At 38.8% G+C, this 13,014-nt stretch overlaps 1 protein-coding gene across 1 annotated transcript in view; it reads left to right on the top strand.

The window, feature by feature from the left end:
• Nucleotides 1-6,997, top strand: part of MAML2 (mastermind like transcriptional coactivator 2) — a 360,907-nt gene extending 353,910 nt beyond the window's left edge. The window contains exon 5 of the mRNA XM_029209293.1: nt 3,623-6,997. Within this exon, the coding sequence (XP_029065126.1) occupies nt 3,623-4,641 (1,019 nt within the window). The 3' untranslated portion in view covers nt 4,642-6,997. The remainder of the gene's footprint in view (nt 1-3,622) is intronic.
• The last annotated feature ends 6,017 nt before the right edge of the window (nt 6,998-13,014 follow it).

Below are 13,014 nucleotides of genomic sequence, written 5' to 3' on the forward strand. Positions count from 1 at the left end.
CTGTCCTCAAGGAGGTTGAAAGACAATATGGGTATTATTTGGAACATGGTTTCTTATATCATGGCCTATCAGTGGCTTTGGGGGAAGCTAAGAGCCATCTGAAATATTATATCAAATTCAAGGTGAATGTTTGTGCTTTTCTTTTCCCATTCATATAAAAGATTCCCAAGGATAGAAGTCTAAGGCTGGTTTGGCGGCTCTACCATGTTATAAGGGATCCAGGCTTCTTTTGTCTTTCTACCCCACCTTCTTGAGCATATAGCTTCCATCCTAAGGTTGCCTTGTGGCCACCACATCACCAGTCTTCATATCCATACTCCAGATAGAAAGGTGAAAGACGGGAAAAGGTAAAATGGCCTCCCAAATGAGTCAGGTTCCCTTTTTAAAGTAGGTTTTTTTGGACACTCATCTAGTAACTTCTTTTATTTTAATTAATTAATTTATTTGTTAATTTTGGCTGCATTGGGGCTTCGTTGCTGCACACAGACTTTCTCTAGTTGTGGTGAGCAGGGGCTACTCTTCGTTGTGGTGCACAGGCTTCTCCTTGTGGTGGCTTCTCCTGTTGCAGAGCACGGGCTCTAGGCACACGGGCTTCAGTAGTTGCAGCACGTGGACTCAGTAATTGTGGCCTGTGGGCTCTAGAGCATAGGCTCAGTAGTTGTGGCACACTGGCTTAGTTGCTCCGCAACATGTGGGATCTTCCCGGACCAGGGATCGAACCCGTGTCCCCTGCCTTGGCAGGTGGATTCTTAACCACTGTGCCACCAGGGAAGTCCATCACCTAGTAACTTCTGCCTTTAGCCAGAATTTATTCATATGGACCCCCCATCAGCAAGGATGTTTGGCAAATGTGGTTTTTCAGCTGGGCACATTGCTGCAAAATCAAGGCTCTGTTTCTAAAGAAGACAGGGAGGTTGGGTATTTGGGAGGGACCTAGAAGTCTCTTCCATAGTGCATATGGGCATTTTCCTGAGGGAGGTGACCTTAGCAACCAGCTGCTAACCCCCAGATGGGTAAGAATCACCACTCTAGAGCACTGTAATTCACGTGCCTTCTGAGAATGAAATAAACAAGCACAACACAAACTCTTTTATCATTTTTTATTTCAATCTCAGTGCTATAATAATCACCTTGCCCAGATGTTAATATTAAAAATGATGTATGGGGCTTTCCTGGTGGCGCAGTGGTTGAGAGTCCGCCTGCCGATGCAGGGGACACGGGTTCGTGCCCCGGTCCGGGAGGATCCCACACGCCGTGGAGCGGCTGGGCCCATGAGCCATGGCCACTGAGCCTGCGCGTCTGGAGCCTCTGCTCCGCAACGGGAGAGGCCACAACGGTGAGAGGCCCGCGTACAGCAAAACAATAAATAAAATAAAAAATAAATTAAAATGATGTATGAAAAACACCTAGAACAATTTCCACCACATATTAAGAACTTCTAAATATTAACTGTGATTAATATTTTTTTATCTTTATGGAAATTCTCCCTATTCTAGTTGTTTAAAAATACAGCTCTCCTCATAAACCTTCTCAGGGCATATTGTTAAAATAGGGGGCACCTAGAGGGAGTGATTTTTTTTTTTTATAAATTTATTTATTTTTATTTTTGGCTGCCTTGGGTCTTCGTTGCTGCGCATGGGCTTTCTCTAGTTGCGGCAAGGGGGGCTACTCTTTGTTGCGGTACGCAGGCTTCTCATTGCGGTGGCTTCTCCTGTTGCAGAGCATGGGCTGTAGGCATGCAGGCTTGAGTATTTGTGGCACGCAGGCTCAATAGTTGTGGCTCGTGGGCTCTAGAGCGCAGACTCAGTAGCTGTGGTGCACGGGCTTAGTTGCTCCGTGACATGTGGGATCTTCCCGGACCAGGTAGATTCCAGCCCTCTGCACTGGCAGGCGGATTCTTAACCACTGTGCCACCAGGGAAGTCCCTAGAGGGAGTGATTTTTAAAGCCTCGAAATTTTTTCCATAGCATTTCCATAATGGAAATTCTCTTCTCATGAAACCTTCAGATACCAAGCTTGATATTGCTTAATCTCATTAGCAGCCTGTGCTCTCTGAGTTATTGTCCAAGTCTCTCCTATCTGACTCTGATCCCTCTTCATCCAACACTGCCCTACACAGTCAGGGCCTTGTGCTAAACCTGGAGATACAAGGAGATAAAGAGACTGTTTCTGCCTTCAAGGGGGATGAAGCTTAGTGGGGACATATTTTAAAACAAATAGCAAGGGCTTCAGTCTTTCAAGGTGTGTACCACGCTAGCTATCCTCAAGCAGTAGGGGATATGCTAGGGTTATAATTGCAACCATGCTCTCTTCACATACTGCCATTCTGATACTCATATGTGTGTCTAGTTCTCTGTTTCTCAGTATCTCTGATTCTCTGGGCCTCCCTGCCTCTCTGCTGGGAGAGTACTTTAAAAGAGTATCTTTCTCCAAGTTATATCTTTGCCTCAATCTCTCATTCACTCGTTCATTCATTCATTCATTCAATAAATATCAATTGAATACCTACTTTGCACCATCCACTGAACTTGGAGAATATGACAGTGAACAAAACAGGCAAAAATTCTTTCTCTCATGGAACTTATCATCCAGCAGGCACTTTTATCTTTCTGGCATTCCATTTTTGCCTCTCAAGATGTCTTGCCATGATGATTGCCTCCTCAAGCCAGGAAGATTTCAATGTGTCAGTTAATCACTAACCGATAGGTGGAACCTCATTCAGCAGACTGTGATTGAGTGGTCCCACGTTCAATCACTTATTTACAGGTATCGACATAACTAGCTGGCACTTTGAGGCTCCATGTATTTCCCAATACAGAAGCTAAATGCTAAATGAAAACTTGAAAGAGCAAATGCAGCTTGAGAGAGGAGGCTGGAATATCAGGGAAAGCTGAATGAAGGAACTTGGACCTTGGCCTGAGCCTTTGAAGAAAAGATAGGGCTTGGTGGGTAAGAAGGGCATCATATGAGAAGGACATGGCATGAGGGAAAGTAGTTCATGATGTGTGGATAACTGCGATAATAACTAATCCTCCTAGAGCAGAGTGCTTTCTGTATGGAAATAATCACTGGAGCATGGATTACATTGAATTCCAGATGTTTGAAGAGATGGGAATTTACCTGTCTTATGGCAGCTTCTTGAGTGGGGATGCAGATGAAAATTGGACATGATTTTCGAGGCCATAGATTTGGACCGTTAATCTAGTAGCCATGTATAGGGTGCATCCACATGTTCTAATTTGGACCCAGGGGTGACCAGTAGCATGGACTTCATGACAGCTAGATAATCAAAGTTGTAGTCTTTGGTCTTGAAACAGAGTAAAGCTAATTCAAAATGGAAGATTGACTATCACTTCCCCTCAATGATTCCAGAAGAATAAAGCCTAAAAAATAGAACCATTCTATTTCAGTCTTCTTTCTATAATGTGTAAACTCTTGACCAAGGGGTAACTTAGGGTGATACTTCCCCCCAAAAGCTGTCTTATTCCTTTTATATAATATGCTATGATGATTATTTCTCTTTATTTGTTCTTACACCCAAAGGCAGTCTCAGAGCTGATACGCCATAAGAGAAGAGATAACCTACTGTTATGAACTAATATAATTATCTTCTTTTTCTCAGGTGGCTCATCGACAGTGAGTTTAAACTCTAACCAGGCTTTGGCAAACCCAGTTTCAACACACACCATTTTAACTCCAAATTCCAGCCTCATGTCTACTTCTCATGGGACAAGAATGCCATCCTTATCCACAGCAGTTCAGAACATAGGGATGTATGGGAATCTGCCTTGCAATCAACCTGGAACATACAGCGTCACTTCAGGAATGAATCAGTTGACCCAACACAGAAACCCAAACCAACTGATAGCAAATCAAAACAACCCTCTGATGCCCCGGCCACCCACTTTAGGGCCCAGTAATAATAATAATAATGTGGCCACTTTTGGAGCTGGATCTGTTGGCAATTCGCAACAATTAAGACCAAATTTAACCCATAGTATGGCAAGCATGCCAGCACAGAGAACGTCGAATGTAATGATCACATCCAGCACAACAGCACCAAACTGGGCCTCTCAAGAAGCAACAACCAAACAGCAGGAAGCGCTGAAATCTACAGGAGTCCGCTTCCCCCCAGGCACACCTACAGCCTATACTCCAAACCAGTCATTGCAACAGGCGGTAGGTAGCCAGCAATTTTCCCAGAGAGCAGTGGCTCCCCCTAATCAGTTAACACCAGCAGTGCAAATTAGACCCATGAACCAAATGAGCCAGACGTTAAATGGACAAAACATGGGTCCACTCAGAAGTCTGAATCTCAGACCCAATCAGCTAAGCACACAGATTCTGCCTAATTTGAGCCAGTCAGGAACAGGGTTGAGTCAGTCGAGGACAAGCATAAGCCAGCCATCATCCCTGACAGCCGGCAGTTTTCCTTCACCCAACCAAAGTTCCAGGGCTTTTCAAGGAACTGACCATGGCAATGACTTAGCTTTTGACTTTCTCAACCAACAGACTGATAACATGGGCCCTGCCCTAAACAGTGATGCTGATTTCATTGATTCTTTATTGAAGACAGAGCCTGGTAATGATGACTGGATGAAAGACATCAACCTTGACGAAATCTTGGGGAACAACTCCTAAAGAAGAAAAGGGAGACAATTCACAAACTCCAAGCACTAAAAGGCAGTATTTTACAAGGACTCTGTAAAGGCCAAACTGTTGACTTTTAGTTGGATTGGACTCTATGAAGATACCTTGGCTTAAAAATGGAAAGCAGAAAGTAACTGTAGCGGTGAACATTTTGGTCCAAATGCTTGTTTTAAATCTCAAACCTGGAAGTAAAACATTGGGATCACTTTTTCCCTGTCTACACCCCAGGACACAGTATCCAGTTTATCCAAACAGAACTGTGATGTTGATGTGTAATTAGTTGTGTAAAATAGGCTTCCCAAGCTCCTTTTCTCCCTGAAAGAAAAGTAATAGAACTTCTGGCTTGTTTAAACCCCACGTCACGTGGAGGTACTAGTTCCAAGCAACAAGCAACAAATTCCTTAATTTTCTCTAACAGATATGAAGTGTGGTTTAATCCCTCCACTCTGTCTTTTCATTTAGGTTTCCTAAAACTTCCAGGGTAGATTGAAATGTTACAGATTTGTTTGGAGTAACCAAACAGTGTCCTAAGTAAACGAAAACTGGAGAACATAGAGAACACCCAGTGGACTATAGAATTTCTTCCCCAGATTCATCCCCTCACTTTTTCAGTTTTCCCACATGTCCTGTACTTCAAGATGCTGTGTCTAGTGATGAAACAAGAACGCAGAGATGGCCAACTTTTTTCCACAACCAATTTCCAAATCCAGTTTCTGAATCTTAGATTCAGTTGTGACCTATCCTAATCATACTGAAATGTTAGTGCACATGTGTCTGCATCAGATTTCACTACTTAAAAGGGAAAACACCACATTGGGCATTGCTATAAAGGAGATGTATCTGACCACAAATAACTTGGGGTGTTGCTTACTGTGACGATGACTGCTGGTTAGTCCCCAAGCTGAGTGAAATTGAGCCTGGCCCTCTCTGCTTATTTTGATGACCAGAGACTGATTTGTAAGAAAAGGAAGTTTGGAGACCAAAGCTGACAGTAGAAGGTATCATGTTTTGGTTGAAGATAAGAAGCAAAAGGTCAGGACCAGGGATGGTGGGTACGGGTGTGTACACATCTATTTCATAGGGTTTGAAGGAAAGCATAATTGAGACAAAAAATAATCTGGCCTTATTTGGACACATTATTTGGGTGAACAGCTAAATAGAATGTGATCTATTAATAGCAGTCTACTCATTCTTCTGTCCCTGATGTGATGAATCATTGCCCCATGCTAGATGGGCCCTTCATATCCAGGTTTTCTCCCTCAGGGCTGAGCACTGTATCAAAGAAAGAGTTCCTATTGAGTTGTGTAACAGATCAGCTGCAAAATGGCAAAGATGTGTGCTGATTTGGGATGTATGCAAAATATCTCTACCATTTTCCTCATTACAGAGGAACATAGGTTACCTTCAGCTATTTTAGTTATACACTCTTGTATTCAATTATCAAGTGATATTTAACTGAAATCATTTAATAACTCTTTAAATACCTTTCTAAAAAGAACACATTTTGAAAGTTCTGCAAAGCCCTCTTGCAATCTTTAAAATGTCTAGAAGCACTCTCTTTTACACAATACCAACATCACTGGCCTGGAATCTTTTCTGTGCTAGGTTGTAAATATAAATAAATTACTTGTTTTGTAAACTTTTGTAAAGAATATTTTGGTAGAAATACTTAAAGCATATTCTTTGGGTTATATTTATACATATGTGAAATAAATATACTATCAAAAGGTTATATTTTATACAAAAAGTAAATTGTTACCTTTTGTATGCTAATATACAAAGTTTTGTATCATATGATGGTTTATTTTTAGCTCTTACACTTCAACCCTAGGTGGTCAAGTGGGAACTTTTGAAAACTATCAAGAGGCTTGTTAGACAAATTTATATTCTGAAACCTCAATAAGAAAGCATTCCAGGTTTCAACTTTCCTTTTTTTTTTTTTTTCCTGCTCCCAAATTCTTTTTTAAACCCATAGTTGTGTCTTGTTTGATTATTCTGCTGTGCACATTGTATTGGTCCTTGTTGCATGTGGTCTACTGTGTGTTTTCCCATTTTATAAAACAGTGTTTCTCCATGCAAAAACGTAAGGAAAAAGTTATGTACATATAAACACTTTTATTTTATGGCTCCTCCATGTTACTGTATATATCTGCCAGCACATCCCAGTTATACTCCTGTGATTCAGCTTATTTTTACCCTAACATAAATAGTATGTTTTGTAGTAGCTATCAAATTTAAGAGATAAAGCAATCAAAATGTTTGGATTTTCTTCTATCTTAATGTGAATTTCATAATTAATGTCTATTTATTCAGCTATTCATTAAAATACAGGATTCTTTGGAAAAAATGGTGTAGTCTATAGTTTCTGTTTGTTGGCAGCCTATTACCAAAGATGATGTAATTTTCCTGAAAGCTGAGATAATGATGATTTGATAGACATATGCAACCAAAACTTAAGGATTTACAACTTAAAAGCTATGGAATACAATCTCCCTTTTACAGAAATACCAGACTACTTAACTGTTGGCATTGTTTATCATTCTGACACATTATACACGAGATAGAAGTAATTTTCTTTTTTTTTTTTTTAATTCAAAGACTAGGAAGTCATTTAAGCAAATAATTCATTCTTGGCTTTGTGTTAAGCCCAATGAAGACAAATAACTCTGCTCTAAGTGAATGCACTAATATTACTTGCATTACTGTAACTGTACCCATAACTGTAAAGATTTGAACTTGTAAGACAAGTATTTTGTATCGCGTGTAATTTCATGTGTTAAAAAAATAGTTTAAAAAATTCAGAAGTGGTTCTCTTGTATGAAATCATGCTTTCAGTCACCAACAATATTGTTGCTCTATCACAGAAAGTTCTGATGGGCAAATTTATTCTCTGGGAAGCTTCTAATACTAGGGAAATGCTGATGTGACTCATTTCAATATTCTTTACTTCGCTTAGAAAGTTTATATTAAGATCCCATATGCACAGCAACTACTAAATACTGGAGAAACACAGCCTAATTCTCAGGCACGGCAGACCTTTGCCTGGCCTGCTGTGTGGCATTTGGGCAGACCAGGCTGAGTGAACACAGGGCCAGGTAAATACAGCCTCACTGAGCATATTTACACAGTCCTTCTTGGGAGTCAAGGAGGTTGAGAGAAAGATGGGCCTTTGTAGGAGGCAAGGGAAACCATTCTATCAAATTTTCTTGCTCCACTGTTGAAATATGTTGCTGGGGTTCCATTGTCCCTTCCCCCTCTGCCAAAAGAGATGGGTGACATTATCCTTTTTATTAGCATTATTAATGGAGCAATAATAAAATTTATATTTTATGTAGTGCCTGACCAATGACTCTGGAAGGTTGTAAACAAAATCAACATCAATAAAAATAAATAAAAGGCATACAAATTAAGAGAAAGAAATGTGAATTCTAAAATTATCCAGTCAATCCTAGTATGTACCCACGGAAGGATCCTTGAGAGTAAATGAGAGGGTAGACGTGAGCGCAAAAGAGAGAGAGGCTCAGCTTCTTCCTCCTCTGTGTTTGCAAAGGCAGTACAAATTCTTAAACGTTGTATCTGCTATTTCCATTTTATATCTCTGTGACTGTATTTCCTCACTCAAAAATGAGGGCTTGGGGCTGAGATAGCTGTACATTTCTTCCCAACTCTAAAACTCTGTGATTGATTATTTTTCCAAAAAAATTTTCCAAAGCTAAGTGGAAAGTTAACCAAAGAGACTCAAAGCATCATTTTTAAAATAGAAATCAGTGTTCAATCAACCTTCTGAAAATTTTCAGATTGCCAATCAACTTTATTTAGCAAAGCACCCCTCTGCTTGAAAATTAAATCATATGAAAATGAGATTTCATCAACAGTAAGCCAGAACTAGTCTGTGGACTAATAGAAAGGCAATGTAGATGTAGGTGCCCACTGACTACATACAAGTCCAAGTTCTGAAGATCAAAAGCTGGGATGTGATATTAAATGGTCATCTTCTTGTGAAATCATAGAATTTCATAAAGAAAATATTTGCCTAACAGGGAGAAGAAATCCCATACTTTGAGTAGCATACTCCGTTGGGTATATAATAAATTTTTGTGAGTTGTAAATGGCAGTGTAACGTCTTTTAAATACATTTCCTAAATTCCTATAACAGACAAAGTGCAGGTACTGCCCTACTGTTAACTTCACTGGCAATAAAAACATTATTAAAACATTACACCATGAGAATTAAGAAACATATTGACCTTAGATTTTTAAAAGTAAATGCTGTTGTCCCTGACCTGTATGCAATAATATTAAAAGGGGGCTTTTGTTTGTTTACATAAATAGCATTTTAAGTTTGCTTTTTACCAAATTGAATCATCATTAGCTCCAGGCTTTGCATAAATATATAGAAACTTTTTACAATACTTAGAATTCTTTCAGGAAAAGGGAAGGAGAAAAATGTATAAAAGACTGTAAAACCATTGACGGTTTTCATAGGGTTCTTTCAGCAAAAGGGACAGAAGAAGGAAGGAAGGAAAGAGAACATACCTCAAATAGGCTTAAAGAAAGGAATCTACTGATGGACATAACTGCAAAGGCCAGGAGCTAGTTCTGGGTTTAGACACAGCTGAATCCAGCAGGTAACAACGTCATCAAGGATTGGTTCTTGGGGCTTCCCTGGTAGCGCAGTGGTTGGGAGTCTGTCTGCCGATGCAGGGGACACGGGTTCGTGCCCTGGTCCGGGAGGATCCCACATGCCACAGAGCGGCTAGGCCCGTGAGCCATGGCCGCTGAGCCTGCGCGTCCAGAGCCTGTGCTCCGTAACAGGAGAGGCCACAACAGTGAGAGGCCCACGTACCGCAAAAAAAAAAAAGAATTGGTTCTTTTCTGTCCCTCACCTTTGCTTTCCTGAGTCTTGGCTCCATTCTCAGGCAGGCCCCTCTCTCATGGTGTCAAGATGGCTGCTAGAAGCTCCAGACTTCATAACTCCACATCCAGCTTGAACCAACTTTACATCTCACAGGCTTTGATTAGGGTATGTGCCCATCCCTGGACAATCACTTTGGCCAAGGAGATGCAGTCTGATTGGCCAGTCCCGGGTCAAGTGCCTATCCCTGGAGGCAGAGGGAGTATTAATACAATCAAACTATATGGAGTTAGAGTGGGAAAGAGAAGGGGGCGGGGGGAGGAAGGGAGGGAAGGAGGGAGTCTTCTTCCTCATTCTTGTCTCCTTGTGGTAACAAGGTAGTTAACTTCAGCTCATGTCTATGTTCTAAGCTGGAAAAATAGATAGGAAAAATAATGAAGAGCAAAAAATGTTGCTTATAGAAAATCTTTACCTTTCCATTTGGGAAAGGTCACCCCTACTCAGAGATTTTACCATACCTCATTAGCCATGACTGTGTCTATGGCCTTTCAGATCTTCAAGAGAGGCTAGGTGTTAAGTATTTAGAGTTGTAGCCCCTGTAGTAGAGGATGGCAAGGGAACAGGTGGTTGGAAATGATGTAAATATAAAGACATGCATGGGAATGATAAACATAAATTCAAGATGTTAATTATCTTTGAGGGATTACAGAGAAATGTGATTGAGAGGGTGTATACAAAGGACTCAAATTATGTTATTTTCCAAGCTGAATGAAGACTACATGGCTGTTATTTTTTAATGCCTTTTTATATATCTGAAATAGATTATTAGAAATCAAATGAAAGCTAAGTTAAATTATTTGGGGTTTTTACTAAAGGCATTCTGCTGTGAATAAATGAATGAATAAATAGTGATTGATTTAGAATTATGGTGGTATGCAGATGAGATACACTGCAAGGTACACTGAAAGGCCCTCCTGACTAAAATAACTAAAATACTAAATTTTAACATAAAAGGAAGATTCCAAACCTACTAAAAAGCTACAAAAATAAAAGCCATGTGCTACTGGCATAAGTGTAGACATAAAGTTCCATGTTGTAGAATTGAGGGTATAAAAATAAACACTCACATTTATAGTCAAATGATACTTGAGAATGCCAAGACAATTCAAGGGGAAAGAACAGTCTTTTCAAAAATAGTGCTAGGACAATTGGACATCCACATGCAAAAAAAAGTGATATTTTGACTTCTACCTCACACCATAAACAAAAGTGAACTCAAAATGGTTCACAAGACCTAAAGTAAAACTAAAAATATAAAGCTCTTAGAAAAAAAAAGATGTAAATCTTCATGATCTTGGATTAGGCAAGATAGTTTCTTAGATTTGACACCAAAAACATAAGCAACAACGACAACAAAAATAGATGAATTGGACTTCATCAAAATCAAAAACTTGTGTGATCCAAGGCCACTATCAACAAAATGAAAAGATAGCTGTATTAGTCAGATATCTCCAGAGAAAAAGAACCGCAGAAATAGTAGGATAAATATACATACACATACATATATAATATGTATATTAAAAAACCACTGAATTGGACACACTAAAGGGATAAATTTTATGGTCTGTGATTTATATCACAATCAAACTATTTTAAAAAGAAAAAATAAATAAAGGGGCATTAAAAAAATAGACCAGTGCCTTACCACCAAACCAATATGCCATGCTCAGAAATAAAGTAAAACCAGGAATCCTCGGACATAAGCAAATGTCAATATCAGCTTTGGCCCTGACAGTTTCTGGAGACCTTGAACTTGCACTTTGGCAACTTCACAGGGTGTGGGGGACAGGATATACAGGCTAGGGCACTTTCAAGGTGAGGAGTCCAACTAAAAGATCCCCTGCAAAAAGCTGGTAATCCAAAGGAATATAACCACAGAGTAAGGGTGAAAATGAAATAAACCCTGCTGTGTTACAAAGGGGAAAAATTCTTCCCTGGAAATATATAACCAAAGTCAGCATTCATATGAGTTTGGGTTTGTATTCATAAAAGTTTACACATTAAAAAAAAAAAACCTGAGTGTAGAATTTTATTTGAATTGTCCCCAGGTTGGGTACACCCTCAGGAAACAGACAGAAAAAAATGCAATTCCTCTTAGGATCTTTAAAAAAACTCCACAAAATTTCAAAGAAAACTAGCATCAGATCCATTATCAAAAATCACAAAACATACAAGTAAACAAAGCATCATGAGTGAGAACCAGCATAAACAGCAGACAGAAGAAGACATAGATGTTGAAAATAACAGACAGAAAAAAATACCTAAATTTAATACACTTAAATGAAATACATAGAAAGAAGTAGAAGCTTAGAAATATCAGCACAAATTGAATATTGTCCTGAGTAAAAGCTTAGGTGTGCATAGAATATTCATAAATTTGATAACATTATATGCCATAAAATAGCCTAGTTAAATTTCAAAACATCAGTATTATACTGACCACATTCACCATCCCCAATTCACTTAAGTTAGAAATGAACTTTAAAAGATAATGGGAAAACTCCATTCACTTGGACATTAAAAAAAAAAAAGAAAATCTAAACAACTCATGGATCAATGAAAAAAATGTAAAATAGATAGCTAGTGGGAAGCAGCCACATAACACAGGGAGATCAGCTCAGTGCTTTGTGACCACCTAGAGGGGTGGGATAGGGAGGGTGGGAGGGAGACGCAAGAGGGAGGAGATTTGGGGATATATGTATATGTATAGCTGATTCACTTTGTTATGAAGCAGAAACTAACACACCATTGTAAAGCAATTATACTGCAATAAAGATGTTAAAAAAACTGTAATAAAATTTAGAAAATGTTTGTAATTAGACAAAAATAGAAGACTTATGTTGGTTAAGCAGTTCTTGGAGAGAAATTTATTCTCTTAATTGCCTTTCATTAGAAAAAAGGCTCAGAATGAATTTTAAAAATCCAACTTGAAAAGTTAGAAAAAGTGTGTAGGATAAATCTAAAGGAAGTGTGAGTAAATAATAAAAATAGAAAAAATTTGATTAATAAAAATAAAAGCAAAAACAAACATGCAATTGAGAGAACTGACAAAATCAAAAGTTGACTCTTTAAAGATATTAATTAGCAGACTACTGGAGAGACTCATCAAAGGAAAAAGAGAGAAAAAAATTATTAGGAATTAAAAAGAAATATAATATTCACTATTGTGAATCAATTTATGGCAATAAATTTGAGAATTTAGGGGTAATGAATGAATTACTACAAAATATAACTCTTCAGAACTGATTTAAGAAAAAATTGGAGAACCTGGATAAGAGGCAGCTGGGATACATGTTCAAAATCTTACTATAAGGAAAACAGCAGGACAAAGCAGCTTAGCAGAAAGATTTTACTAAATAGTCAAAGAATAGCTAAGTTCATTTTTACATGAATTTTTCCAGAGAAGTGAAAAACAAATGACACTTTCCAACTCACTTTTCGAAGCTGGC

This window comes from Monodon monoceros, unplaced genomic scaffold, assembly GCF_005190385.1.
Source record: "Monodon monoceros isolate NGI ecotype Baffin Bay Population unplaced genomic scaffold, NGI_Narwhal_1 Super_Scaffold_7, whole genome shotgun sequence".
Lineage (NCBI taxonomy): Eukaryota > Metazoa > Chordata > Mammalia > Artiodactyla > Monodontidae > Monodon > Monodon monoceros.